This window comes from Monodon monoceros, unplaced genomic scaffold, assembly GCF_005190385.1.
Source record: "Monodon monoceros isolate NGI ecotype Baffin Bay Population unplaced genomic scaffold, NGI_Narwhal_1 Super_Scaffold_6, whole genome shotgun sequence".
Lineage (NCBI taxonomy): Eukaryota > Metazoa > Chordata > Mammalia > Artiodactyla > Monodontidae > Monodon > Monodon monoceros.
Genome location: NW_021703783.1, coordinates 4,424,667 through 4,450,454, shown reverse-complemented (window position 1 = coordinate 4,450,454; position 25,788 = coordinate 4,424,667). Strand labels below are relative to the sequence as shown.

The following is a 25,788-nucleotide window of genomic DNA, read 5'->3' as shown; positions in this document are numbered from 1 at the left end:
ACCCCTCCCCTTAGCCTTTGATCACTCAGTTTCTGGCAGCCTCAGCACTGTTGCCATGGAGACAGTGATATCACCAGTTGTGATTCTGATGTCACTCTCCATCCCAACAAGGGGGAGGTACATGGAAGGCAGAGGGGAGGAAACAAGATCTTGAGCTGAGCACGAACATCCCAGCAACTTCATTGACTTTAAAAGTATATTCTGGAGTCTTCTGTGGTTCACTATTCCAGCGCTACAGAGGTAGGAAATCCCACTGGACTGAGAAAACAGCCCATTTTCTGATCCTCTGTGGTTAAAAGGGAGAATTCAGTGATAAGTGCTGGGCTAACTTTTAATGTTCAACCTCGCCTCCCTCTTTGCCCGGTCAATTTTAGTTTCACATCAGAATCTTCTGGAAATAAATGAGCCTCTCCCTCAGTACCATGATAGCTGAACGTACCATCTTTGCTGTTGAAGTTTTAATTTTGTTGCAGATTGATCAGATCTCCTTGGCCATACTTTTGGGTACATGAGGGGGTCTTACTGTCTGCTTTCCAATTTCATGATGTGACTGGAAGCTTGACTGTGTGCTGACTTTTCCTATTCATGTGTGGCTGTTCCAAGAGTTGTTGTTTTTGTTTTTGTTGTTGTTATTGTTGTTCCCAGTGCTCTAATAGCAAAGTCAGACTGGTATAGCTCGGAGCCTCAATTCTCATCCACTTCCATCCTCTCACTGTTAGTTCTGACGCGGTGGCTAGACAACAGAGAACTGGGGGAAGGCAGGATATATGTAGCTCTGTGGAGAAAACGTCCGTACTAACAGGGCAATGGAGGAAGAGGTTATTACTAAGGGAAAGTGAAACTATAGGAGATCCACAGGAAAGCTGAACTGTGAGAGGTACCACTGAGAAAAAGATACACACACACACACACACACACACACACACACACACACTTTTCTAATCCTTATTTAAACAAAATCGCATGAAACTGATTTCATCAACAACCAAATTTATTGAGTGTCTACTATACGCCAGGCACTTAGAGAAAGGGAGTGAGAGAGAAAGAGAGAATGGATGTGATAGAATATCTTCTTCCTTTTTTAAACTAGTAATAAAAGCTAGTCGAATAAATTTCAAAACTTGATCAGATATGTATCAACCCTGCAAAAGCTTCATTTATGCTGCCTGTAAATTTGAGTTTTTCTGTGAGCTTAGGAACCTTGAGTAAACAAGAGCTCATCCTTATGATGAATACAGGAAACATGTCTCGAGACGGAGCTGTGGTCTGGGATACAGCACCATAACCAAGCCCCTGTATTGTTGTGCACTCCTGATTCATGATTTACACTCCTCAGTTGTCTCTGAGGTAATAATCACATTGACATTTTTAAGGAACATTTTAGGTCAGTCCTTCCATTGTCCACAGGGTCCCTCTATTGGCCATAGAAAAAATTCTTAGCTTCCGGAATGTTAACCTGCAGAGCTGTAAATATTTCAATGAATATATCCATTGTGGTTTTTTAAAAATTTATTTATTTATGTATTTTTGGCTGTGTTGGGTCCTCGCTGCTGCGCACGGGCTTTCTCTAGTTGAAGCGAGCGGGGGCTACTCTTTGTTGCAGTGCATGGGCTTCTCATTGGGGTGGCTTCTCTTGTTGCAGAGCACAGGCTCTTCAGTAGTTGTGGCACGTGGGCTCAGTAGTTGCGGCTTGCGGGCTCTAGAGCACAGGCTCAGTAGTTGTGGCGCACGGGCTTAGTTGCTCCGCCGCATGTGGGATCTTCCCAGATCAGGAATCGAACCCGTGTACCCTGCATTGGCAGGCGGATTCTTAACCACTGCGCCACCAGGGAAGCCTTATCCATTGGTTTTAATATTCCCTTTATGGGCCTCAATTTCCTAATCTTTAAAATGAGTATGTTACAATAAATGGTTCCTAAGGTCCATTTATCTTCACATTGTATATAGTTAGCCTTCTTTCCTCATCAAATTTAATAGATATCACAAAGCATCCTTTGCGTCTTTTATTTTCCACCCTAACTCCAGGATATTATTCACCAACTTTGAGGTTAAGAAATGGATGAATCCACTCATTGGCTCCATTAATCTCTAGACTCTCCTCTCTTTTCCATTTCGTTATGAGGCAGGTATACAGATTTAGGAGTCTGAATATCACTGTCATCCAAAGGTATTTAAGTACCTCTTTATATACACTATTATCCAGGACAATTTAGGGAATTTAAAGTCTAAAACTTCATGGATGCAGACCAACATACAGAAGGTATAGAAAATAGAATAAGAACCTCAGGACATATGTAAGTGGAAGTGTCCTCTGACTCTATATAACTAGCAGGTGTGAAAGAAGTACAAGAGTGCTTTTGGCGTATTGATTTATTTGTTTTATTGGGATAGGAGGTCTATTAGTAAATCATTGGATAAATATTTACACCTTCGATAAGTCCCTGGGGTGAACATATCCCCAAAAAGAGTCAAGCTTCATGCAGGTCTTAACCAGCCTAGCACACTTGAGCAAGTCATTTCTTTTTTTCTCAGATTCTCCACCTTAAGAAAGAAAAATTGAGCCATCTAGAATTAGAAATAGGCTGTATTCGTATATTCATTCTTTCAGCAGGCAATTAGAAGGAAAATAATTCATCTGGAAGCTAGTTTTGAAGTTAATTATGAATTCCCTTTGTAACATGAAGATGTATATTTCTCCCGAGTCCTCAAAGGAGTGCCTACAAAGTGTTTTGATTTTTTGTTTTATCTTTTTGGCCGCTGCCATGCAGCATGCGGGATCCTTAGTTTCCCAACCAGGGCTCTAACCTGCGCCCCCTGCAGTGGAAATGCTGGAAGCGCGGAGTCTTAACCACTGAACTGCCAGGGAAGTCCAAAAGTGTTTTGAGATTCATGAACTCAGGGCACTTATTCTCCATTCTAGCTACTTATCTTCTGACTTCCTATTCAAGCCAGGTTTGAGATTAGGCTAAAAACTTTCAGCGTCCTCGTTGTTAAAGTAGTCTGTCTACCAATGATTTGAAGGTGGAGAATAACAGTAGTCATTTCAGAAATTATTGGCCAGATGATGAAACCTCTGTTGTCATGTAGGAACGCACCAAGAATGAGACCTGGAATTTGAATGTGAATGTCATTTTGTGCTCATCACTTGTGTATCCCATGTGAAAAATAATAGGTCAAAATCATTATTTGGTAATAAGGGCAATAAAGTTCATATGTAAAATCAGCCATTTTTATTTGTGTCTTTCCATTGCAGATTCCTTATATTTCATGGCAGGAGGGGTGGATAAACTTAGGAATAGTGAAGACAACAAGAAATTAATCCAGAGCTTTCCTCATCGCTCAGAACCTGTCCTCAGTAAGAGTAAGTGATCACACAACTTCCTTCCTTTCTGTACTTCATTTTCATCCTTGCTTTTTAATTGTGCTATATAATCTAGAGTCAGTAGATCCTATTGATTTTGTCATTTTCTATTAGAAGTAACTCATTAAGATGAAATGTAAACTGGAGATTAAAAGACCTGTACTGTCAACAGTCCAGGACAGCCTGTTTCCAAGTCTTCTGATTCTTTGGCCAAAGAACAGTGCCATCCCTTCCTTATGCATGGTAATAGTTCAAGGGTTCAAATATATACACAAAATAGTGAGCTGCTGAGAAACAATACAGGGTTTAACTTCATTGACACTAAAAGCTTCCTTGTTAGGGTTTTAAAAAAATTAAAATAAGGTACCAAGAAGGTTAGGAAATCTCAGAGAAAATTTTTAAAGAAAAGAATAATTCTCTTTCCGGAGCTTGCAAGTCTATTGCGGAGAGGATCTCTCCATATAAGCCCAGGCCCAGGGGTTCTCAATTCTAGATGTACATTAGAATCACCCAGAGAGCTTTTAAGAAATTCAATGCCTACATTTCCACAGCCTAAAACCACTGAAATAAGATTCTATGGGGATTGGTCTCTCAGATACAGTATTTTTAAACAGTGGATCCTAAGTTTCAGTAGTTTTGTTTTGTTTTGTTTTTGTTTTGTTTTTTTGCGGTACGCGGGCCCCTCACCACTGTGGCCTCTCCCGTTGCGGAGCACAGGCTCCGGACGCGCAGGCTCAGCGGCCACGGCTCACGAGCCCAGCCGCTCCGCGGCATGCGGGATCCTCCCGGACCGGGCACGAACCCACGTCCCCTGCATTGGCAGAAGGACTCTCAACCACTGCGCCACCAGGGAAGCCCAAGTTTCAGTATTTTTAAACAGGGCGACTCTAAGGTCTAATCAGGGTGGAAAACCCATTGCTTATTCAAGGAATCTACTGTATTACAGTGTTAGGAAGAGAAAAGAAAGCTGTTTCCCCAGCTCAGTAATCTAAGTTAGTGGGGGGTGAAAACAGGAACGCATTCTTTTGGGAGCAAAGAACAGGTAGCTCTTGAAAGATCTTATATTTTCTTTTTAGTAATTACCCATAATGTTACGTATAACAAAAATAATAAATCCACTTACAGTTAAGTTTAAATCATGTGTAATCTGTGTTTGAGTTGTGTTGGTTTTATTTGTGGGGGAGATGTATACCCCACCATGACCTAAAGTCCTTTAAAGCAAATATTTCCAATTAACCAGATATTCAACCCCTAATAATGCTCCATTTATTTCAAGCAATTATTTTTATAACACAATTTCATTGTTAAAAAAATTAGGATAAGCTTTTGGACTTTATTATAACAGAATTTTAAACCAGTATATTTGTTGGAATTAAAATATAAATATATATGCCTGTTTCACAAAGATGTTTGTGGGGCATTGGGGAGGAAAAATTGGCCATCTTATCCCACGTTGCTTATTAAGAAGTATAGATCTAAGCAACATTTATAACACAAGAAGGGAAACTTCAGTGTGGAAGCCTGGTAATGGCATTCTGTCATGGAAAAAGAGGGCAGAGAGAAGCTGCCCATACTTGTAGATGATCAGCGGGCAAATATGACAATTAGTCCTGTTTCCAAGAACTAGCAAAGATGCGGTGCTGCAGAAAGTGGATGAGACTAAGGCCAAAGGCCAAGGAGTAAATGGATTAGGGACCGTGATGCTCACTTGTGAGATGAGGCAGTGAGAGCAGCAAGTATAAGCAATTCTTCCAAGAAAAATGACTACAAATGAGAGAAGAGAGAAATAGTAGCTAGAGGAGGCTTGGGAGGGAAGAATACATGTAAAATAAATTTCAGCTTTCTGGAAGACCAGGTAGATGGTGGTGCCATTACAGAGGTTAGGGAACAGAGCAAAGAGTTGGGAAGCTTATGAAAAAATCAACATCAGCAAAAGGACATCACTGCCCCCAGGGCCCTTTGGATGTTGCATATGACGTCTCCCTTCTCCTGGCATTCAGATACTTGGTGGAACCTTGGAGAATGAGAATTCCTCCAGAACCCCTGGCTAATTGGAAGAGGGATTAAGGAAGCCCTTAATCTTACGGAAGAGATACTAGACTTACTGCTAATATAAGTAAGTTAGTGCTCTAGGAATTAATTACACTGAAGCCTACATTACTGTAAAAAGTTGGTGGAGGCAAGAACAGAGAGGGACAAGTAAATTAATTCTACTCGGATCACGTTGAGCTTGGAGCCTGTACTGAAAATCCAAGATCTGGAAGGTCTGTCAAGCCAGGACACAGAGAGCAGGACACGTCTGCTTAGGTTCATTCATGAGCAAATCTATATCGAGCACCTCTAGAATACACCAGCCTCTGGCCTCTGCGCTAGAGATACATGTGCTTAAGAAATCTTCCTGCGGTTGGGAGCTGAGGTTGAAGAGGTCCAGAGTTAAGTGGGTGTGGCGTAGCTCTTGGGACAGGTCTCTGCGGAGACCTGTTTTCCACATCTCAGCCTTTTACCTTATTTCTCCTTCCGTATAACTAGCCCTTTTGATGACCCATTCTCATTTTTTTTTCTTCTTGCAGATGTCGGATAGGGTTGACTGGTTACAAAGCCAAACTGGAGTTTGCAAAGTTGATGTCTATTCCCCCGGAGATGGCCAACCCCAGGACTGGAAAATGGTAAGTGTCAGCCGCCTTATAAATACTGAGTTAGGAATATGTGCCGTTAAGAGTAGCTTTATTCTCTCCACCACCACCTCTTATTCTTGAAGATGAAGTTATTGGGGGGGAAAATGAACACCTTTAGAACAAGTGATATTGTCATTCTGCCTACATCATTCAACTTAGTATCAGGCACCATAAGTCAGAGTCCTGTCAGAAGATGGAAACCGCACCAGTAACTGAATATTAAAAACCTGTTCAGTGAAAAGTATTTAACTAAGTTAACTACTAAAAGCTGTGAAAGAAGACTCAAAGAGTTCCAGAAGCAGCAAACGCAGAAGGCAGCTACTACCCCTAGGCTGAAAGAGTAAACAAGGAAGAAACTAAGGCTCACGAAAGCTCCCTCGCCCTCAACCAAGGCTGCTTCAGATCTCCCTGGAGAGAGTGAGCTGCAACAGGACAGCCACCTGCATCCCAGTGGTGCTGAAGACACTTGCCAGAGGGTACAGGGGGGACAGAAGGGAAAGGCCTCCCACCCGTGATGACCACGTAGTGCCCCTCCAGTGCCCTCTGTCAACAAAGCCAGCTGCCAAAGGAGAAGTGTTTAAAGAGTCCAGTTCCAGAGTCACAAAGCAAGACAAAAAAGGGTGGACTTGGAGTTGAGAGGCAACAATGAATAACTGGCACAGACGCTGGGCTGAGTCTTAGGGTCAGAGATAGAAAAATAAATTAGAATTCTCTCCCTTTAAGGATCTCACAATCTAATGGAATCCCCATTGTAATCCTCATCCTTAGTACTAACATTTATCAAACACCTACTTGCATGTAAGTTACACGATCCGTACTGTGTGTCCACAGTCTATTTGGTGTGCCTTATATAGCCTAAGAAAGAAAACATCAACAACTCTACATTAAGACATTAGGACATACAGATACTAGATATCCAATTAATGTAGAATAAGTGCTAACCAAAACTGCTTCCACTAGATCTTTTATTTACTTCTGCCCTTTTCTTTAGAAAAGCAACAAAAAAATGAGTTTCAATATTAAATTAACAAAAATTTCTCAATTTTTCAATAAGTGAGAAGCACTCTAGCGGATGTAGTAAAGAATTTAAAAGTTTCTGTCCTCGTAGACCGTATCATTCATTTGGGAAAATAAAAAATACGCATGTGCTCTAAATAACTAGTAGGCACCAATTATAAGAAGTTCATGGTAACTTGCCAAACGGATTTTCTGGACAGTAATTGCTCTGGGTGCTTACAGAACAGATCATTTAGAAGTGGGAGATAGGGAACATTTTATAAAGTATGTTTAATTGAGTTAGAGGTGAAGAATAGGACGGGAGGTGTATGTGTTGACTTAACACTAAGCTACTGAAGCAGAAGACGGCTGAGGAGAGAAAATTAAACCCCTTAACCCTTTTCATATTCTCCTTCAGGGCCATGAAAATTTTCCCTGTTCTTAATTAAGAAAGACTCAGAAATAATTGGGCATCCACCTTCCCCAACTGTTCAAGATACTAGTCTATAAGAAAGTTAAGGGATGCAAGAGGGCAAAAGGTTTGGAGGAGATGGGTGTTTGATTGTCAACTCCATCAATAGAAAAAGAAACAGGGTTAGTCTTTCCGCCAGCCACTCTGACTTCATCAGCTACTTCTGCAAAATTCTTCTGGATTGAGTGGAGTAATGCACATAGGGTGCACACATTTTAGTTTAAAAAACATAAATAGACAACTGAAAGGCTAACACACACCAAGCTAACACAACTCTTTAGACTCCATCACGAAGCTCGATGCTGTGCTATAGGGTTGTTTTTCCTTAATGTTCTGTGAAAAGGATTGAAAAGGATAAAAAGTAAAATCTACATCTGCATTATAATAAGACTGTACATGTTACAGCCTAATTTTGGAAACATGCCTATTTGCAAATAGTGTGCCCATCTGTAAAAGTAGGTAACATTAAGGAATAATTTTCAAAAGGCAAAATCGAGACTCTTAATTAGATACAAAAATGAATGCATGTTGAAGATTTTTTCAACTAATTAATGAGGAAATCGGTGAGACGTATTACAGCCAGTGCAAAGGAGAATTTTTTTAAAAGGTATACTTACAGATCAGGAATGTTGAAATGAATGTGCAAATCAAGGCAAAACTGGCCTCTTCCACAGCTAAACCTCCACTGGACACAAGTTACATGTTTGTAGACACGTTGAATTATCTTGCATTGCTATCAATTGTCTGCAGCTTACAGAGTTGTAAAGCAGCTCACACAGAACCAGAAGCAGGTTATGTGGACGGCTATATGCAATGCTCAGTCTACAGGCTATGGACTATATAGATGGTGCATAGTTTTCTATTGAAGCACAAATGTTTTTCCTACACTTACCTCCATTTTTATTGAAAAAATCTCAAAATAAGATAAATTTTGATCACAAAATAAGGCTAGTCTCATCAGATTTGGTCTGATTATTTATATACTTGTAGCAACCAGATAAGCCTTAAGTTTGCTTTACTGGAACTTTTTATAAGGAGTCACAGATTGGCCTTTAACAGGATCTTTCATTTTATTTTAGTTTCGCCTGCGCCGGGTCTTAGTTGCAGCACGCAGGATCTTCACTGCGGTGCACAGGCTTCTCTCTAGTTGCAGCATGCGGCTCCAGAGCCATGGGCTCTATAGTTTACAGCAGGTGGGCTCAGTAGTTGTGGTGCGAGGGCTTAGTTGCCCCGTGGCATGTGGGATCTTAGTTCCCCAACCAGGGATCCAACCCACGTCCCCTGCATTGGAAGGCGGATTCCTAACAACTGGACCACCAGGGAAGTTCCAAATTGGCTTTTAAAGGCCTCCATTGTTTGCTGTCCTGAGAGCAGGGAGTCAAAACTAAGAAACTCTCTCCACCAGGTTTCACCTGCAGTCCCTAGAAAAATAGGCATGCATTCTGTTGGATTCCTGTGAAACTATTGTTCCTAAATAGAGTCTCAGCCACTTATCTTAATCATAATTTTTAACCTAAGTACTTTCCAATCTATTTCACAAAGAAACCTGGGAGGGAGGAGGTTTACAATGGTGAACTGTCACATAGCAGCTGAAGTGCAGACTAACAGAGCTTATGGACCAGACAGGACGACTCTCTACAGACATACACATCCCTTATACAATCTAAGTGGCAAAAACAAACACATTCATTAACAGACCCAAAGATTTAACCTCTCTATAGTAATAAAAATAGAAAGCAAAAGCATATAAATTATGCTTAGCTATTAGTGTTTCACTATTCTATCTTACTTAGAAATGATCTAAGTATCCAGTGAATATCCATTAATTAGCTCAATTTAATACCAGTCCAGTGTTTTAAGTTACATAAAGATGTTGGAACTTTATCATCAAGCTGACATACTATAAAACATAATAACTGTTGAAACAAAGTTGGTCAGGATAAATATTCAATTTGATTAAACACATTTATATTTTTCATGATCTTAAACATTAAGTACAAGTAATACTAGCTGACTGGATCTGCATAACCTGTATAAGTTTATGAAGAGCACATCAACATAAAATAAAAACGCACACTTAATGTTATACCTAACTCTGGTAAATCAGAAAAGATGTAGCTGTTTTTATTAAACCGAAGTTATTAAACTAATCTTATTTACCAAATATTTACCCAACTATGTGAGCTTAGACTCCTAAAATATTTCTGAGTTAGGCTCTATAAGAATATTTTTTCCAGTCAGAATAGAGATTCTTTTGCTCAAGAAACGTTATAATATTAACTTGTTAATACCATGTGGAGGGAGGAAGACATTACTACTTACACTTAATGCTTTTCTGAATGGCAGACACATAATGATTCAAACACTGATAAACAGCTTAGAGCCTCAATTCTAAACTTTCATCCAGTAAATTCAAATGTCCAGTTTTTTTTTTTTGCGGTACGCAGGCCTCTCACCGTCACGGCCCCTCCTGTTGCGGAGCACAGGCTCCGGACACGCAGGCTCAGTGGCCATGGCTCACGGGCCCAGCCGCTCCACAGCACGTGGGATCCTCCCAGACCGGGGCATGAACCCGCATCCCCCGCATCGGCAGGCGGACGCTCAACCACTGTGCCACCAGGGAAGCCCAAATGTCCAGTTTTTAACCAAAAAAAATTCACAAGTCATACAGAGAAACAGGAAAGTATGGCCCATTCAAAGGAAAGAAATAAATCAACAGAATCTGTCTCTGAAAAAGACCCAGTGGCAGATCTACTAGACAAAGACTTTAAAACGACTGTCCTAAAGATGCTCAAAGAACCAAGGGAAAGATGTGGAGAAAATCAAGAAAATGACGTATGAACAAAGTGGAAATATCCATAAAGAGAGAGAAAACCTAAAGATAAACTAAAAGAAATTCTGGAGCTGAAAAGTACAATAACTGAAATGAAAAAATCACTAGAGGGATTCAAAGGCAGATTTGAGCAGGCAGAAGAAAGAATTAGCAAAATTGAAGATAGGACAATGGAAATGATCAAGTCTAAGGAACAGAAAGAAAAAAAGGATTGAAGAAAAGAAACAGAGCCAAAGGGCTCTGTGGGACCCCATCAAGAGAACAAACATGCAGCATGGCAGTGCCAGTAGGAGAAGACAGAAAAAGGGACAGAGAGAATATTTGGAGAAATAATGGCTGGAAACTTCCCAAATCTAATGAAAGATGTGAATATAAACATCCAGAAGTTCAGTGACCTCCCAATAGGATGAAATCAAAAGACCCACACTGGGGTACATCATAATCACAATTTCAAAAGGCAAAGACAGGGTTGAGAGTCCGCCTGCCGATGCAGGGGACGCGGGTTCGTGCCCGGGTCCGGGAAGATCCCACATGCCGCGGAGCGGCTGGGCCCGTGAGCCGTGGCCGCTGAGCCTGCGCGTCCGGAGCCTGTGCTCCGCAACGGGAGAGGCCACAGCAGTGAGAGGCCCGCGTACCGCAAAAGAAAAAAGGCAAAGACAAATGGAATATGGGTAGAAGTGATGTTTGTCACTTCCAGGCCTGGACAACAAAAGTTTCTCATTCAATCCTCCACAGTCTCTGGTGTTTCCCATACACTGGCTCAAAGGAAAGATTCTGAGTCCCTAAGGGAGGGTGAAACCATGCAAAAGCAGAGCCTGAGTCCCTGAGTCACTGCAAAGAAGGCTGCTCATCAAATGCCCTCTCTAAATGATGTTACACACAGACACTATATACATATTGAATTGTTTTATTATAGTTTATGATACACATCATTCATCTCTCCTAAATCACCTCTGCAAAGTGGGCTATCAGGTTGGTCCCCCTGGTGAATAGTTTGTACACTGGAACCCACTGAATTTTCCATTTCTTGGAAGTCTTTGCTCTGACTCCACCACCTTTTCTCTGCTCCTTTCTCAGACATGCATACAGGCAGCTCTCTTTCCTACAGCTTCTTCTTAAAACTAAATTTTGTCCTTTTAGAAGTTCACCCTTGTTACTGACCTTTGGTTCAGAAAAATAATTTTTTAAAAGATTCATATGGAAACTCAGTAGTCTCTTCACACCTCCCACCCAGGCTGATGGGAATGAATTGCAGGACACACCCCTAGCCATGCTCTCTTCCAGCACTTCTGTTTTCACCCAGAGCACTACTTCCCATACATGTAGGAAGTCAAGTTTTATTCGTTAGTACTCCACAGTTGGTTAACCGTGTTTCACCACATTACCCTACGATCAAGCGTCTTGACTTCTCCTCCTCTTCTCTTACCTCTTCTGAAGTCTAATCTTCACTTGACATGTTTAAGGAGTACTACCTGTCTGATACATTCCATTTCAAGTGTACAGATTATTTTGTGCATATTATCTCATTTAATCTTACAATCATATGAGGAAATTATTTAAAAATAATAGTAACTACCATATCCAGCAATTCCACTTCCTGGTATATATCTAAAGGAAACAAAGTCACCATCTCGAAGAGATATCTGCACCTCTGTGTTCATTGCAGCATTATTAACAACAGCCAAGACATGGAAAACAACCCAAGTGTCCATTGATGGACAATGAATAAAGAAAATGTGGTTCATACATACAGTGGAATATGAGAAGAAGGAAATCTTGCCATTTGTGACAATAGCTGCTAAGTGAAATAAGTAAGTCAGAGAAAGACAAATACCATATGATCTCACTTATATGTGGGCTCTAAAAAAAAAAAGAACACATAAACTCATAGGTGCAGAGAACTGATTGGTGATTGCCAGAGGTGGGTGGGCAAAATGGGTGAAGGAGGTCAAAACGTACAAATTTCCAGTTATAAAATAAATAAATCCTGGGGATATAATGTACAGCATGGTGACTATAGTTAATAATACTGTAGTATGTATTTTGTATATTTGAAAGTTGCTAAAAGAGTAGATCTTAAAAGAGCTCAGCACAAGAAAAAAATTTTTGAACTATGTGTGGTGATGGTGGACGTTTGACTTGTTGTGAGATGATCATCCCACAATACGTATACAGATATCGAATAATTACAGGTGTTGTACACCTGAAACTAATGTAATGTTATATGTCAACTATATGTCAATGGAAAAAAAAACTTTTAGTCATGTGTCAAAGGTAAACATAGAAACCCCAAACTCACCTGTCCGGAGGTTAAAGAACCCTTCTCCTTCCAACTAGGCACAAAATTCCAAACTGATCTGAGCTTAAGGTAGGCAAAAAATACTTAAGCAAAATAGATTTTCTGTTGTCTGTCATCAACAGAGAATAGATCTCTATAAACCATTAATCCATTAAAGAAATCACCAAATGGTGATACAATAAAACCACATTCTCAAGCATTGCTGCCACCGGTGATTATTGGCCATGGAAAAACCAAAATGAAAACCAAAACCAAAATTCGTAGAGAGGAAAATTAAAACTAGAAAAACAGAACGTCTGCAAAGTTCTGTTGCCCTTTGGATTCACCTCTGGGGGCCTAAGAAAAGACGCACCTGGTACACCATCCTCATGATGACATTTACCTCCGTTAGGCAAATCTGCTGGACATCTTGGCAGAGACTTCCAAAACTGTTAAAAGATCATTTTCAGAGAAAGGTGAAATAATGACTCTCCTATGAATATAAAAATAAATCGTGAAAGATTTTATTTAACTCATTAATGAGGAGCTGGTGCAGTTCAAAGGAGAATCAAAGGAAAAAGACATATATAGATCAGGAATATTGAAGTGAATGTGCAAACGGAAGCAAAACTGACCTTTTCCACAGTGGGCGAGACAGTAAGTAATTCTTCCCTGGTCAGAATTAACATGTGTGTAGACAAGAATTATATTGCATTGCTCTCAGTTATCTACAGTTTACAGAGTTATCAAATAGCTCTGAGAGAATCAGAATCAGAAAATGCGGAAAGGTATGCTATAGATTATGCATAGTTTTCTACTAAAGCACAAATTTCCTTATAGTAGCTATTATTCAAATTAGCAGAACCATTTAGGAGGACTTTGAACCAAGCTCGGTAGCCCACAAGCAACTTAAACCAGCCTGTAGAGGTCCAGCTGCTTTTCTCTTCTTCCCAAGTCATCCAAACATAACAGAATACTGTAGGGGTGGCGAGTGCCAATTTTAGAGTCCAAACTAGATTTGAATCCTAGCCCCCATCGTGTAGTAGCTGTGAGATGTTAGTCAGTATTTAACTTCTCTAAGCCTCTTTTCCACCTGTGAAACTGGAAGAGGGATACCCACCTTACAGGGTATGTATGAGAATTAAATAAAATAACCTGCATAGAGCACTAAGCACAGTGCCTGGTAGTAGACCTAAGTATTGAACAAATAGTAGCCAGCAATTCTATGATACTTGGTAGTTAAAATAGCAAATTATGCTTTAAAGATGGGCAGTACCTGTGGTCATCCCCAGATAGATATAACTCGTTATTACAACGATCCCTTACATTTGATGGTAAGTAGGATACTTTTACATACATTCTTATTTTAGCCTATGTTCAAGTGAAGATTGTGGATTACAGTAGGTGAACATATAAATACGTCCATGTGCTTATCACAGCTAATGTCCACCAAAGAATCTGCATTCACTCAAAACTAATAAATTGTCCACAGATACTAAGTCCTCAATTACAAATCAGATTTTTAACTTAAGTCACGTCAAAGAGTCCACTGGAAGCCATTGAACATATCAGATTGTGCTTGTGTAGCCCAGTAAAGCGATGAATTAGGCACAACTGTCCTTTAATTTTCTAATTTTTTGAAAACTATGCTGGAATAAAGAGACCTAAACAAAACAGATCAACCATAAAAAAATAACAATTAGTAGCAATACATGAAATCTCTGATTCAGCTCAAATGCTACGTCTGTAGCTGCTGACAGTCAGATCTTTTTTATATATATATAAATTTATTTATTTATTTTTTTGGCTGCATTGGGTCTTCGTTGCTGCGCACGGGCTTTCTCTAGTTGCAGCAAGTGGGGCCACTCTTGGTTGCGGAGCACGGGCTTCTCATTGCGGTGGCTGCTCTCTTTTTTTTTTAAGTATTTTAAAATTTTATTTATTTATTTTTGGATGCGTTGCGTCTTCATTGCTGTGCGCGGGATTTCTCTAGTTGCAGCAAGTGGGGCCACTTTTCGTTGCGGTGCCCGGGCTTCTCATTGCAGTGGCTTCTCTTGTTGCGGAGCACGGGCTCTAGGTGCACGGGCTTCAGTAGTTGTGGCACGCGGGCTCAGTAGTTGTGGCTCTTGGACTCTAGAGCTCAGGCTCAGTAGCTGTGGCACACGGGCTTAGTTGCTCCACGGCATGTGGGATCTTCCCAGACCAGGGCTCGAACCCATGTCCCCTGCATTGGCAGGCGGATTCTTAACCACTGCACCACCAGGGAAGCCTGCAGTGGCTTATCTTGTTGCGGAGCATGGGCTCTAAGTGCGTGGGCCTCAGCAGTTGTGGCACACGGGCTCAGTCGTTGTGGCTCACGGGCTCGAGAGCGCAGGCTCAGGAGTTGTGGCGCACGGGCTTAGTTGCTTCTCGGCATGTGGGATCTTCCTGGACCAGGGATCAAATCCATGTCCCCTGCTTTGGCAGGTGGATCCTTAACCACTGGGCCACTGGGGGAGCCCTGACAGTCATATCCTAAGGACAGTTGTTTTTGGAGTCAGTATAGTGCAGTGGCCAAGAGCATGGGCCCTGGAGTCACTGCCTGGGTTGGAATTCCTCCTCCCTCAATGATTATGGCTGTATAGCCTCAGGTAAGAAACTGACTTAAATCTCTCAGTTCTTCAATTTCCTCTTCTGTAAAATGTGGGTAATAAGAGAGCTAGCATTTAAGTTTACTGCCAGAATAATATTAAATGAGATAACAGGCCTAAAACACTTGCAGCAGTGCCTGATACATAGTAAGCACTCAATAAATGTCAGTTACCTCTATGGGGCTGATGGAGCAGTTAAGACTTGAGAGAGGCGACCATTTTTGTAACTGCTCTTTGAGGTTGTCCTGAATATCCCATATCTTTGCTTTGCTGTAGTTGGATGAATCCTTGTCTGTTTTTCAGGAAGCCTCACATGATCCCATCAGGGTGCTCAGCTGGCTCCGCAGAGACCTGGAAAAAAGCACAGCAGGGTTCCAAGATGTTAGATTCAAGCCTGGAGAAGCATCATTTGGTGGGGAAATGGTCAACTCAGGAGACCCACGCAAAAGTTTCTGTGTGGACTATTATAACACCACCACCAAGGGCAGTCCAGGGAGATTGCATTTTGAGATAAGTCACAGAGAGAACCCTTGTCAGGGCCCCAGTGCCCACGTTGGTAACAGGAGCTCAGTAGACGAAGTTTCCTTCTACGCCAGTCGCCTCACAAATCTCGTCATAGCCATGGCCCGCAAGGAGATCAACGAGAGGATTGACGGCTCTGAGAGCAAATGCGTCCATCAGTCAGTGTACATGGGGGATAAGCCTGCACCCAACAAAAGCCTGAGCAAGGTGGCATCAGAGCTGGTGAACGAGACTGTCTCTGCCTGTTCCAGAAACTCCACCTCGGATAAGGCTCCTGGCTCCTATGACAGAGCCTCAGGAACATTACAGAGTCCCCTGAATTTAAAATACAAAAGTGCTTTGAAGATCAAGGACAGCACCAAGGAAAGCAGGAGTCCAGACGACAAGCCTTCTTCTAAGAAGTCTTTCTTCTATAAGGAAGTGTTTGAATCTTGTAACGCAAGTGATGCCACAGAGGGCGGAAGGTCCTTACCCGCAGAGGGAGAGATGTTCAGAGAGCAGGAAAAGCCCAATGACTTCACAGCTTCTGTCAGTCAAGGGATCATCACCTATGCTAACAGTGTGGTGTCTGATATGATGGTCTCCATCATGAAGACACTGAGGATCCAAGTGAAGGACACAACCATTGCCACCATCCTGCTAAAGAAGGTCCTGATCAAGCACGCAGAAGAAGTGGTCTCAGATCTCATTGACTCCTTCATGAAGAACCTCCACGACGTCACAGGGGCCCTCATGACTGATACGGACTTTGTCTCGGCCGTGAAAAGAAGTCTCTTCTCTCATGGAAGCCAGAAGGCCACAGATATCATGGATGCCATGCTGAGTAAACTCTACTCAGTGATATTTGCCAAGAAACCTCCTGAGACTGTCAGGGAAACCAAGGACAAGTCTGAGAGTTATTCCCTCATGTCCACGAAAGGAACGAGTGACCCTAAAAACCGAAACGTCAGCTTTGCATCCATGAAATCTGAAGGTAAATTGAGGGAAAAAATATGCTCTCCCGCACCCAAACCCGAGAAGGAGAAGACTTGTGTTGAAACTCTGGGTGAGCACATCATCCAAGAGGGACTGTCCCTGTGGCATAAAAACCAGCAGAAAGAAGGAAAACCTCCAGGTTTCCAGTGTGCACCGTTTGTAGCTTCCAACAAACAGTATAAACCTGCACCAGACTCTCCCTTGGGAGTTCCTTTCGATCCTTGCAACCTCAGTCCCTCTATGCATCACCCAGAGAAACAGGAGAATTTTATGTATGACTCTGACTCCTGGGCCAGGGACCTGATCGTATCTGCCTTACTTCTGATTCAGTACCACCTGGCCCAGGGGGGAAGCATGGATGCACAGAGTCTCCTTAAAGCTGCTGGAGGCACCAACTTGCAGGCCAACAACAAGTCCCCTGCAGTTTCTGATGGGTCCGGCCTTAGGTCTCCTCACACGGGGGTTGACCAAGAAGAAGCAGAAAAGAAGGATCTAATGAGCGTTTTCTTCAACTTCATCCGGAACTTACTCGGTGAGACCATTTTCAAGAGCGACCGTAGCTCTGAACCCAAGCCAACTAAGGAAGAAGACAGTCCCCAGTGTGAAAGACCTGTAAGTCCTTCTCCCATCAAACTAAATGAAGGCGATGAGGCTGGAGGTACTTTTGCTGGGCTGACCAAGAAGGTTGCTAACCAGCTAGATGACCACATGAACAGGCAAATGGTAGAACATCTGATGGACTCAGTGATGAAGTTGTGTCTCATTATTGCCAAGTCCTGTGACTCTCCATTGGCAGAACTAGAAGGTGATAAGTCTGGGGGTACCAACTGGCCAACTTCAGCCTCCCCAGATAGTTTACATGAGTGTTTGCCAACCGAGGGCACAGGGGCAGCAGAGATCCTCCTGAAGAATGCTTATGAAGCTATCTATAATGAATTGAGAGGTGTATCAGCACCGCTCCCCGAAGGGTGTGCAGCACCCAAAGTGATTGTCAGCAGTCACAACCTAACCGATACGGTTCAGAACAAGCAACTCCAAGCCGTTCTTCAATGGGTGGCCGCCTCTGAGCTCAATGTCCCCGTGTTGTACTTTGCTGGTTATGATGAAGGAATCCAGGAGAAGGTAAGGAAGTAGAATCGGGAATTTGGGAAGATTTATTAGGGGTTAATTAGGGTTTTAAGTTCTTTTTTTCTTTCTGAATGGAAAGAGAGCCACGAGAAGGGTAGAATGGGGACAGTGAAAATTTGAAGCTCATGCCTCATGGTAGAGATAATGGGTAAATTAAAATTCAATTTTGCCCACTAGGAGGCGTACCAAAGGGTAAAAAAAAGATAAATCTTTTTTTTTTCCTCTTTTTTTTCCTGCGTATATTGATGGAAGTGCACAAATAAGGAACCTCCAAGAGACTTGGTGAAAGAATCAGATTAAGGTCTGGGCTCAGGCTGAATTCTGCATGACAGCTTTGCCCAAAGAATGAGAAGGAGCTGCTGGGAAGCATCCCATCCTGGGGATGTGCTGCCAGGCTGGCGAGGCTGGGGGTGAAGGGTGGACTGATGGCCTTTTCAAGCCTGTCATTCCTCTCTTAGCTGGTGGTCTAGGAAGTGTTGGGGATTTGAAGGGATTCAATAAATAACATCCCTCTTCCCCTCACCCTGAGTTCTGAATCAGTTGAGAAGTAAGACCAAAGAATAAGGCAGATGGAAAATCAGCTTATTACTGTTCTTACTGGTAAAGGTAAGTGTGCCTTCTAACTCTTTTCTTCTCCCAGGTTAGGCCTTGGAACTGCTCACTGAAGGGAAATTTGGGGTCCAGAAAGCTTTTGTTTATGTAGTTGCTGTTTCATGCTAGTGTGGAAGAATTAAGAGAGGCCATCTCCACAGCACACACGCACGCACACACACACACACACACACACACACACTCAGGATTTTTTATTATTTTCCCTCAATTGAGAAAAGTAGAACAATGGCATTTTAAGTAGTAGGAGGTGGCACAAGAGGCTGGGATTATTTATAAAAAGCATTCATCTTCTTAGAAACCAGGGGACGTGGAGGAAGAGGCTTTCTCTGTTTAATATGTGGTATGAGTAACCCTTGTAACTGGGTTACTTGGTTTATCTGATGACCGGGAAGACACAGAACTGTGTAGCATACCGAATAGGCCACTCTCAGCTTAAACGAGAAACTGTGTCATCTGTAGACTTGCTACACGTGTGGTCTGTGGACCGACAGCATTGGCATCGCCTGGGAGCTCAGTACAAGTGCAGAATCTCAGGCTCCACTCCTGACCTACTGAATCAGAATCTTCGCTTTAGCAAAATCCCCAGGTGATTTGTGTGCATATGTTCCACTTGGGCTAAAGGACAGAACGTGGAGATCCAATCTTAGGTTTATCCCTAAGAGTCCTTGGCAAGTTCTGTCTCTTTACAGTTTTTCCAGTCTGTACAACAGACAAGTGTTTTGGCACGTAGTAATTAGCGGATGGGCCTGTATTCACAGAAGCTGTAGACTGATGCAAAAAATCTAAAAAGCCTAGCTTTCATGTGTACAGTGTGAAGCGGGCTTTGTTCTGACACCATCTTTTAAGTGATCCTCATCATACATAACATACATAACACATTCTGATTTCAGATTATTTTGAATTAGAATGTCTATGATAGAATCCTCTAGAATGAGGACAGTAGACTTGCAGGCCTCCTTGTTCTACACACACGCACATCTTTGCCCAAAGTAAAGACTGTCATCTCTTTTCAGCAGCACATCCAAACTTCAACTGAGTGGATTTGCCCTGAGCATCAGTATATGTTTAAGAACAGCTGGATGAAGTATACATCAAAGAAACTACCTAAAAATGAGTCGCAGTTTGTTTCTGGAAATAGACTTAATTAACATATGCAGGTATTTTCATGCTGATACCAGGTGATGAACCTGGTAACACTGGGATGCCCATGAGCCCAATTCCTTTAAACAAACTTGCATCCATTTTTGAATAAGTAATGTATGCATAGTTCAAAATCCAAAGGCACAAAAAAAGATGTACACTTAAAATTAAGGGCTTTTTCTCATCTTTATCTCCCCTCCCATTGCCCTCCCTGGAGAAAACCATTCTGATCAATTTCTTGTTTATCCTTCCAGAAATGCTTATGCATGTACAAGTTAATACTTATATATGCTCATCTTTCTTTAAGTCACAAATGGTAGTCTTTTATCTATGTGTATATATTCTCTTCTGCAACATATAGAGTTGCCACATTCTTTTCTAATGGCTGCCTATTTACTGTATGCAGGTGCTGTATGTAACCACTCTTCTATGGATGGACATTTCAGTTACCAGTATTTTGCTGCTATAAGCAATGCTGTATGCACAGATTCAAATGTATCTGAACGTGTGCTTGTAGATTGGATATGTATTCCCCAATGCCTTTTATAGAGCTTGCACCAACAATATATGACAGTGTCTACTTCCCACAGTTTAACCAACAGTCCATTCCAGACTTTTGACCTTTGCCAAGTGTCGCCTTACTTTTCACATATCTTATTAGGAACGAGGGTGAATACCATTTCATATGTTTAAGAGCCATTTTTCAATCCTTTTTCATGGGTGAATTACTTGTCCATGCCCTCTGCCCATTCTTCTGTTGGGTTGTTGGTCTTTTTTTCTTTATCTCTGAGAGTTTTTTTATATACAAGGAAATTAGCCTTTGTGATATTAAATGTGATATTTTTATCATTTGATTTTGATTGGTGTTTTTTGTTGTTTTTGCCGTACAGAATTTTTTAAATGTTTATGTAGTCAAATATGACAGTTTATCTTTTATTTTTCCTAGATTTTGTGTCGTACTTTGGAAAACATTCTCTACAAGACTTCCCCATGTTTTTCTTCTACTACCTTTATGATTTTTTTAAAAATGTTTAAGACTTTGATCCATGTTGAATTTGTTTTCACATAAGGTGTGATGTAGGGATGCAATCTCTTATTTTTTTCCAGATAGCTGTCTTTTTTTTTTAACATCTTTATTGGAGTATAATTGCTTTACAATGTTGTGTTAGTTTCTGCTGTATAACAAAGTGCATCAGCTATACATATACGTATATCCCCATATCCCCTCCCTCTTGCGTCTCCCTCCCACCCTCCCTATCCCACCCCTCTAGGTGGTCACAAAGCACCAAACTGACCTCCCCGTGCGATGCAGCTGCTTCCCACTAGCTCAGATACCTATCTTTGTTTTTTTTCAAAGCCTTCTGTTCTATTCCATTGAATCATTTGTCTATCCTTACTAGTTTAATACTATTTTCATAGCATATTGATTTAATTACTGTAATTCTATAATATGTTTTAATATCTGATAAGGACTAGAGACTCCTTATTTCTCTGTCTCAGAAATTTTCTAGGCGCTATTTCTCAGTTTCACCCCCAGCCGTAGGCAACCATCAACCTGCTTTCTAGCATTACAGATTTGCCTCTCTGACATTTTACATAATGGAGTCATAAACTGTGCAGCCTTTTACATCTGCCTCTGTACACCTAGCATAACGTTTCTGAGGTGTATCCATACTGCAGTATACGTCAGTAGTTCATTTCTTTTATTGCTGAATATTTTATATGTTTTCTCTATCCACTCACCAGTTAATGGACATTTGGGTTGTTGGCTATTATGAATAACGCTTCTGTGCACATTCACATGCACATCTCTGCATGGACATAACGTTTTCATTTCTCTTGGGTGACAAGGAGTGTACCTTCTTAAGAAGCTGTCAAACTGTTTTCCAAAGTGGCTGTACCATTTTACGTTCCTACCAGCAATTTTTGTTGATTTCCGTTTCTCATTATTCTTTTTTTTAAAATTATAGCTGTTATAGTGGTTTCTGACTGTGGATTTAATTTGACATACCTACATTAAAATGACTAAAGATGTTGAACATCTTTTTTATGTGTTCATTAGCCATTCATATATACTCTTTGGTGAGTTGTCTGTGTAAATCTTTTGCCTATATTTTGACTGGGTTACAAGAGTATAAAGTTACAAGAATTCTTTATGTATTCTGGATACAAGTCCTTTATCAGATATGTATGATTTGCAAATATTTTCTCTCAGTCTGTATCTTTTTACTTAATGGAGTGCTTCAAAAAGCAGAAGTTTTTAATGACGACATCTAATTTATCACTTTTTGCTTTCATTGCTTGTGCTTTTGATGTCATATCTGATAAATTTTTGCTTAACTCAGTGGTTCTCAACTGGAGGCAGTTTTGCCCCCAAGGGACATTTGGCAATGCCTGGAGACGTGTTTTCTTGTCACAGCTGGGAAGGGGGCGTCTAGTGGGGAGAGGCCAGGGGTGCTAGAAACATCCTACACTGCACAGGACAGCCCCTCAGCAAAGAACTACCTGGCCGTAAGGTCAGTAGAGCCAGATTGCGGAACCCTGACCTAATAACCAGGGTCATGAAGATTCTCTTGTTTCTTTTCTTCTAAATAATAATTTCAGCTCTGATATTTAGGTCTGTGACCCATTTTGAGCTCATTCTCATGTATACTATGAGGTAGGTGTCTAGATTCTAGATTCATACTTCTGCGTGTGCGTATGCAGTTGTCTTCAGCACCTTTGTCGAAAAGACAAATGGACATCTGGCCCTTTTGAATTCTTCCCCCTTTATACCAACAGAATCACCACAAATGTTGAGGTTCAAGCTCTCTTTTGATTGGTGTTTTCATGGTACGTCTTTTTCCATAATTTTACTTTTAACTTACCTATATCACAAAATGGTACAGCCACTTTGGAAAAGAGTTTGACAGTTCCTTAAGAAAGTATACTTACCATAAGGTGGTTCACGTTACCATTTTCCATAGGCAACGTAAGTAGGGTCATGTTTTTTTAATCTATTCTGACAGCAGTTGGTGTGTTTAGACCATTTACAGTTAAACTAATTATTGATATGCTTGGATTTAGGCCTATTATTTTAATGTTAGTTATGTTTATTCTCTCTGCTTTTCCTGTTGTTGCCTTCTTTTGGATTATTTAAACATTTTTTAGTTGTCCATTTTAATCTATCGTGTTTTTGTCTGCATCTCTTTGTGTAGTTTTTAGTGGTTTCTCTGGGGATCACAATAACATACCTAACTTTTCAGAGTCTAACTAGAGTCAATAGTTACCACTTAAATTGGAATGTAGAAATCTTCCTACCATATAGGTCCCTTTACTCTTCTGCCTTAGGTTGCAGTTATTTTACGTATTTAGTTGCAAAAATCCTTAGGCAATGTTATTTTTGCTTTCAACCGTAAAGCACATTTTAAAGAATGGAGGCGAATCGTTTATCGTTTATCCTGAGATTTTGACTGTCTCTTTTGTTCTTTGTTCACTCCTCATGTTCCCAGTTTCCTTCTGATACCATTTTCCTTTTGCCCGAAGAACAAGAGTGCATTTTCTGGCAATGAATTCTCTTAATTTAATACGAATTTTTCCTTATTGGACCTTCATTCCTGAAGTATATGTTTGCTGGACATAGAATTCTGGTTTGATAGTTCTTTTCTTTTAGTGCTTACAAAATGCTGTTTCACCTCCTCTGTCCTCTATGGTTTCTGACGGGAGGTCGGCTGTCGTTCGAATTGTTGTTCCCTTTTACAAAATGTGCCATTTTTCTCTGACTGCTTTTAGATTTTTTTTTCTTTTTCTTCAGTTTTCAGCAATTTGATTACAGCAGGTCTTGAAGTGAATTTCTTTGGGTTCATGTTGTTTCAGCTTCACTACGCTTCTTGAATTTGTCAGTTATGTCTGTTGGCAAATAGGGGAAGCTTTCACTAAGTATGTTTTCTGTACTCCCCTTTTTCTCCTCTCCTTCTGGGATTCTAATGACATAGATGTAAAACCTTTTGGAATTGTTTATTTTCTCAGTCTTTTTGAAAGAGGTTGAATCAGTCTCTTACCCTGTTCAGTGCGACGCATTTCTATTGCTCTTTCTTCAAGTTTACTGGGTTTCCTCTCTCATCTCCGTCCATTTAGTTTTCATTTGGGATTTTGTATTATTGTTTAGTTCCAAAATTTCCATTTGGGTCTTCTTTATATCTCCTCTTTGCGGAGACTTTGTCTTTCCATTTGTTTCAGGAGTATCCTCATTATTGGGTTGGCCAAAAAGTTCATTTGGGTGTAGCCGAAGATGTTATGGGAAAACCCGAACGAACTTTTGGGCCAATGCAATACTTCAGTCTGCACGGAATTTCCCCTGAAAAAGTTCCTGATATTTGGCCTGTTCATTTGCCCTTTGACTTTCTCACACAGTCAGGTGCAGAATGCACAAAATATAAACTTTGATTAGTTTGTTGCCGTGAGGATTCCGGGTGGAATAGCAATGGACTGTGCTCACATTAGAATACTTGCTTTGGCTCATTGTTTCTCATTTTAAGCTTGGGAAGAGACCTGGGTATGAGTATTACCTCCGCTAATTTCTAGCATTGTATTACTGACAGCCTTCACCTCTCCGGGCAGCATTTTCGTGGGGGTTGAATGGATCTCTGAGTCACCTTCCTGCTCTAACATCCCAGTGTTGTCTGTCTATGGGGCAGGGAAAGCAGCACCCACATTTGTCCTTTGTCTCTTTCTCTCCTGCCCTTGTCAGTCTTGGGACAATGATGGAGCCCGTTTTATGATGTCACAGTGAACTTAAGAACTTTAGAATCCTGAGAAGGCAAGAACACCACTGACCAAACACCCACTGGAAGCAGGAAGTTTTTAGTCTTAGTGGGAAATCACATTTTCCATATCACGGACAGGGGGATGTTACTTAAATTAAGGGCGATGTAACCACCTTTCTTCCGTCAGACAGGCCAGCGAGCGGCCCGGTTATGGACATCTCCTCAGTGTCTCCCTCGAGGCCCTCCCGCTGCAGGGGCTCTTTTGCCCTCGCCTTGGCAGCCCTTCGCCACCTTCGGTGGGATGCTCTGCCCCCCACCACTGCTTTCCTTCCCTCCCTCAGCTACTTCAGCTCTCGGCAGCCGCCATGGAAAAAGGGCGCAGCGTAGGTGAGGTTCTGCAGTCGGTGCTGCGCTATGAGAAGGAACGACAGCTGCACGAGGCGGTGGGCAACGTCACACGGCTGCAGCTGCTGGACTGGCTGATGGTGAACCTGTGATGGGGCCGCTGCTCTCCCCTCTTCCCGCGCTGGGCCCGGCCCTCATCCCCTCCCTGCCTTCTCACCTCCGCAGCCCCGGCCTCCGTATCATCACAGAGCCCCAGCGTCACCTTCATACCACTCACATCCAAGACACGTCATCTTGTGCTAGTCCCTGGATTTTGCATTTTCCTGTCCATGTGAGCAAGGACATAAAATAAAATTTAAAAAAATACAAATAAATGGCTTCGGGTATTTTGCTTCCTTGGCATCCAATGGGACGGTAAGGTGAAGCAATCTCAGCGAGGAAAAAAGAACCCGATGGCTTTAGCAGAAGAGAACTACTGCCGGCCCGAGAGACCCCACCAGACGCCGTTCGGCCTGCTGTCTTTGGATTCCCCCCGTCTGTGCCTTGCGGCTCCCCTGCTTTCAAGTGGTCCCTAAAAATAAGCCACAATTTATCAAGCGTCATTTCAGCCCTTTATAACCTTGTAAATATTTTTCAGTATCCAATCTAAATCCTCTTAATTAGGCTACCAGGACTTGGCTCCTCGTCCTGTCTCCGCAGCACAGCTGTCCACCTCAGCTCTATCCGTGGTTGCAGACAGTCGGTGTCAAAAAACGTCCAGAATACCTGAGTTCTGTTGCCAGTTCTGTACCTTTCTGGCTGTAGGACCTGGGACGAGTCACCTCTTCTGACACTGCTCTGAGTTAATGTCCATGTCACCCTGCTTTAGAAGCATTTTCTGAAGTTTACATTCTCCAGCTATTTTTTATTCTCCATCCTTCCTTTTAGAAACTTCCTCCTCCTCTGGTTTCTAGTTTCCCTATTTTTCTACGTCTCTCAGGGGCTCTACTCCACTTTGTCAAGCCCTTACATGTTTGTCTTTCCCAGGACTTTCTCTTGACCCTCTGCTACTCTCTACCATCTTCCCTAGGTGATCT

General features: G+C 41.7%; 1 protein-coding gene across 2 annotated transcripts; it reads left to right on the top strand.

Annotated features, from left to right (window-relative positions):
- Positions 1 to 140: 140 nt before the first annotated feature.
- AKAP3 (A-kinase anchoring protein 3) lies at positions 141 to 25,088 on the top strand. Of its 2 annotated transcripts, XM_029206138.1 has the most exons (5): positions 141 to 240; positions 3,254 to 3,361; positions 5,932 to 6,027; positions 15,522 to 17,864; positions 24,709 to 25,088. In XM_029206138.1, the coding sequence occupies exons 3-5, from the start codon at positions 5,932 to 5,934 to the stop codon at positions 24,862 to 24,864; spliced, it is 2,595 nt and encodes an 864-aa protein (XP_029061971.1). In that variant the 5' UTR covers positions 141 to 240; positions 3,254 to 3,361; the 3' UTR covers positions 24,865 to 25,088. The 2 variants fall into 2 exon arrangements, with proteins under 2 accessions (XP_029061971.1, XP_029061972.1); XM_029206139.1 differs by lacking the exon at positions 141 to 240 and having other exon boundaries at positions 3,328 to 3,361; positions 15,549 to 17,864; positions 24,709 to 25,046.
- The last annotated feature ends 700 nt before the right edge of the window (positions 25,089 to 25,788 follow it).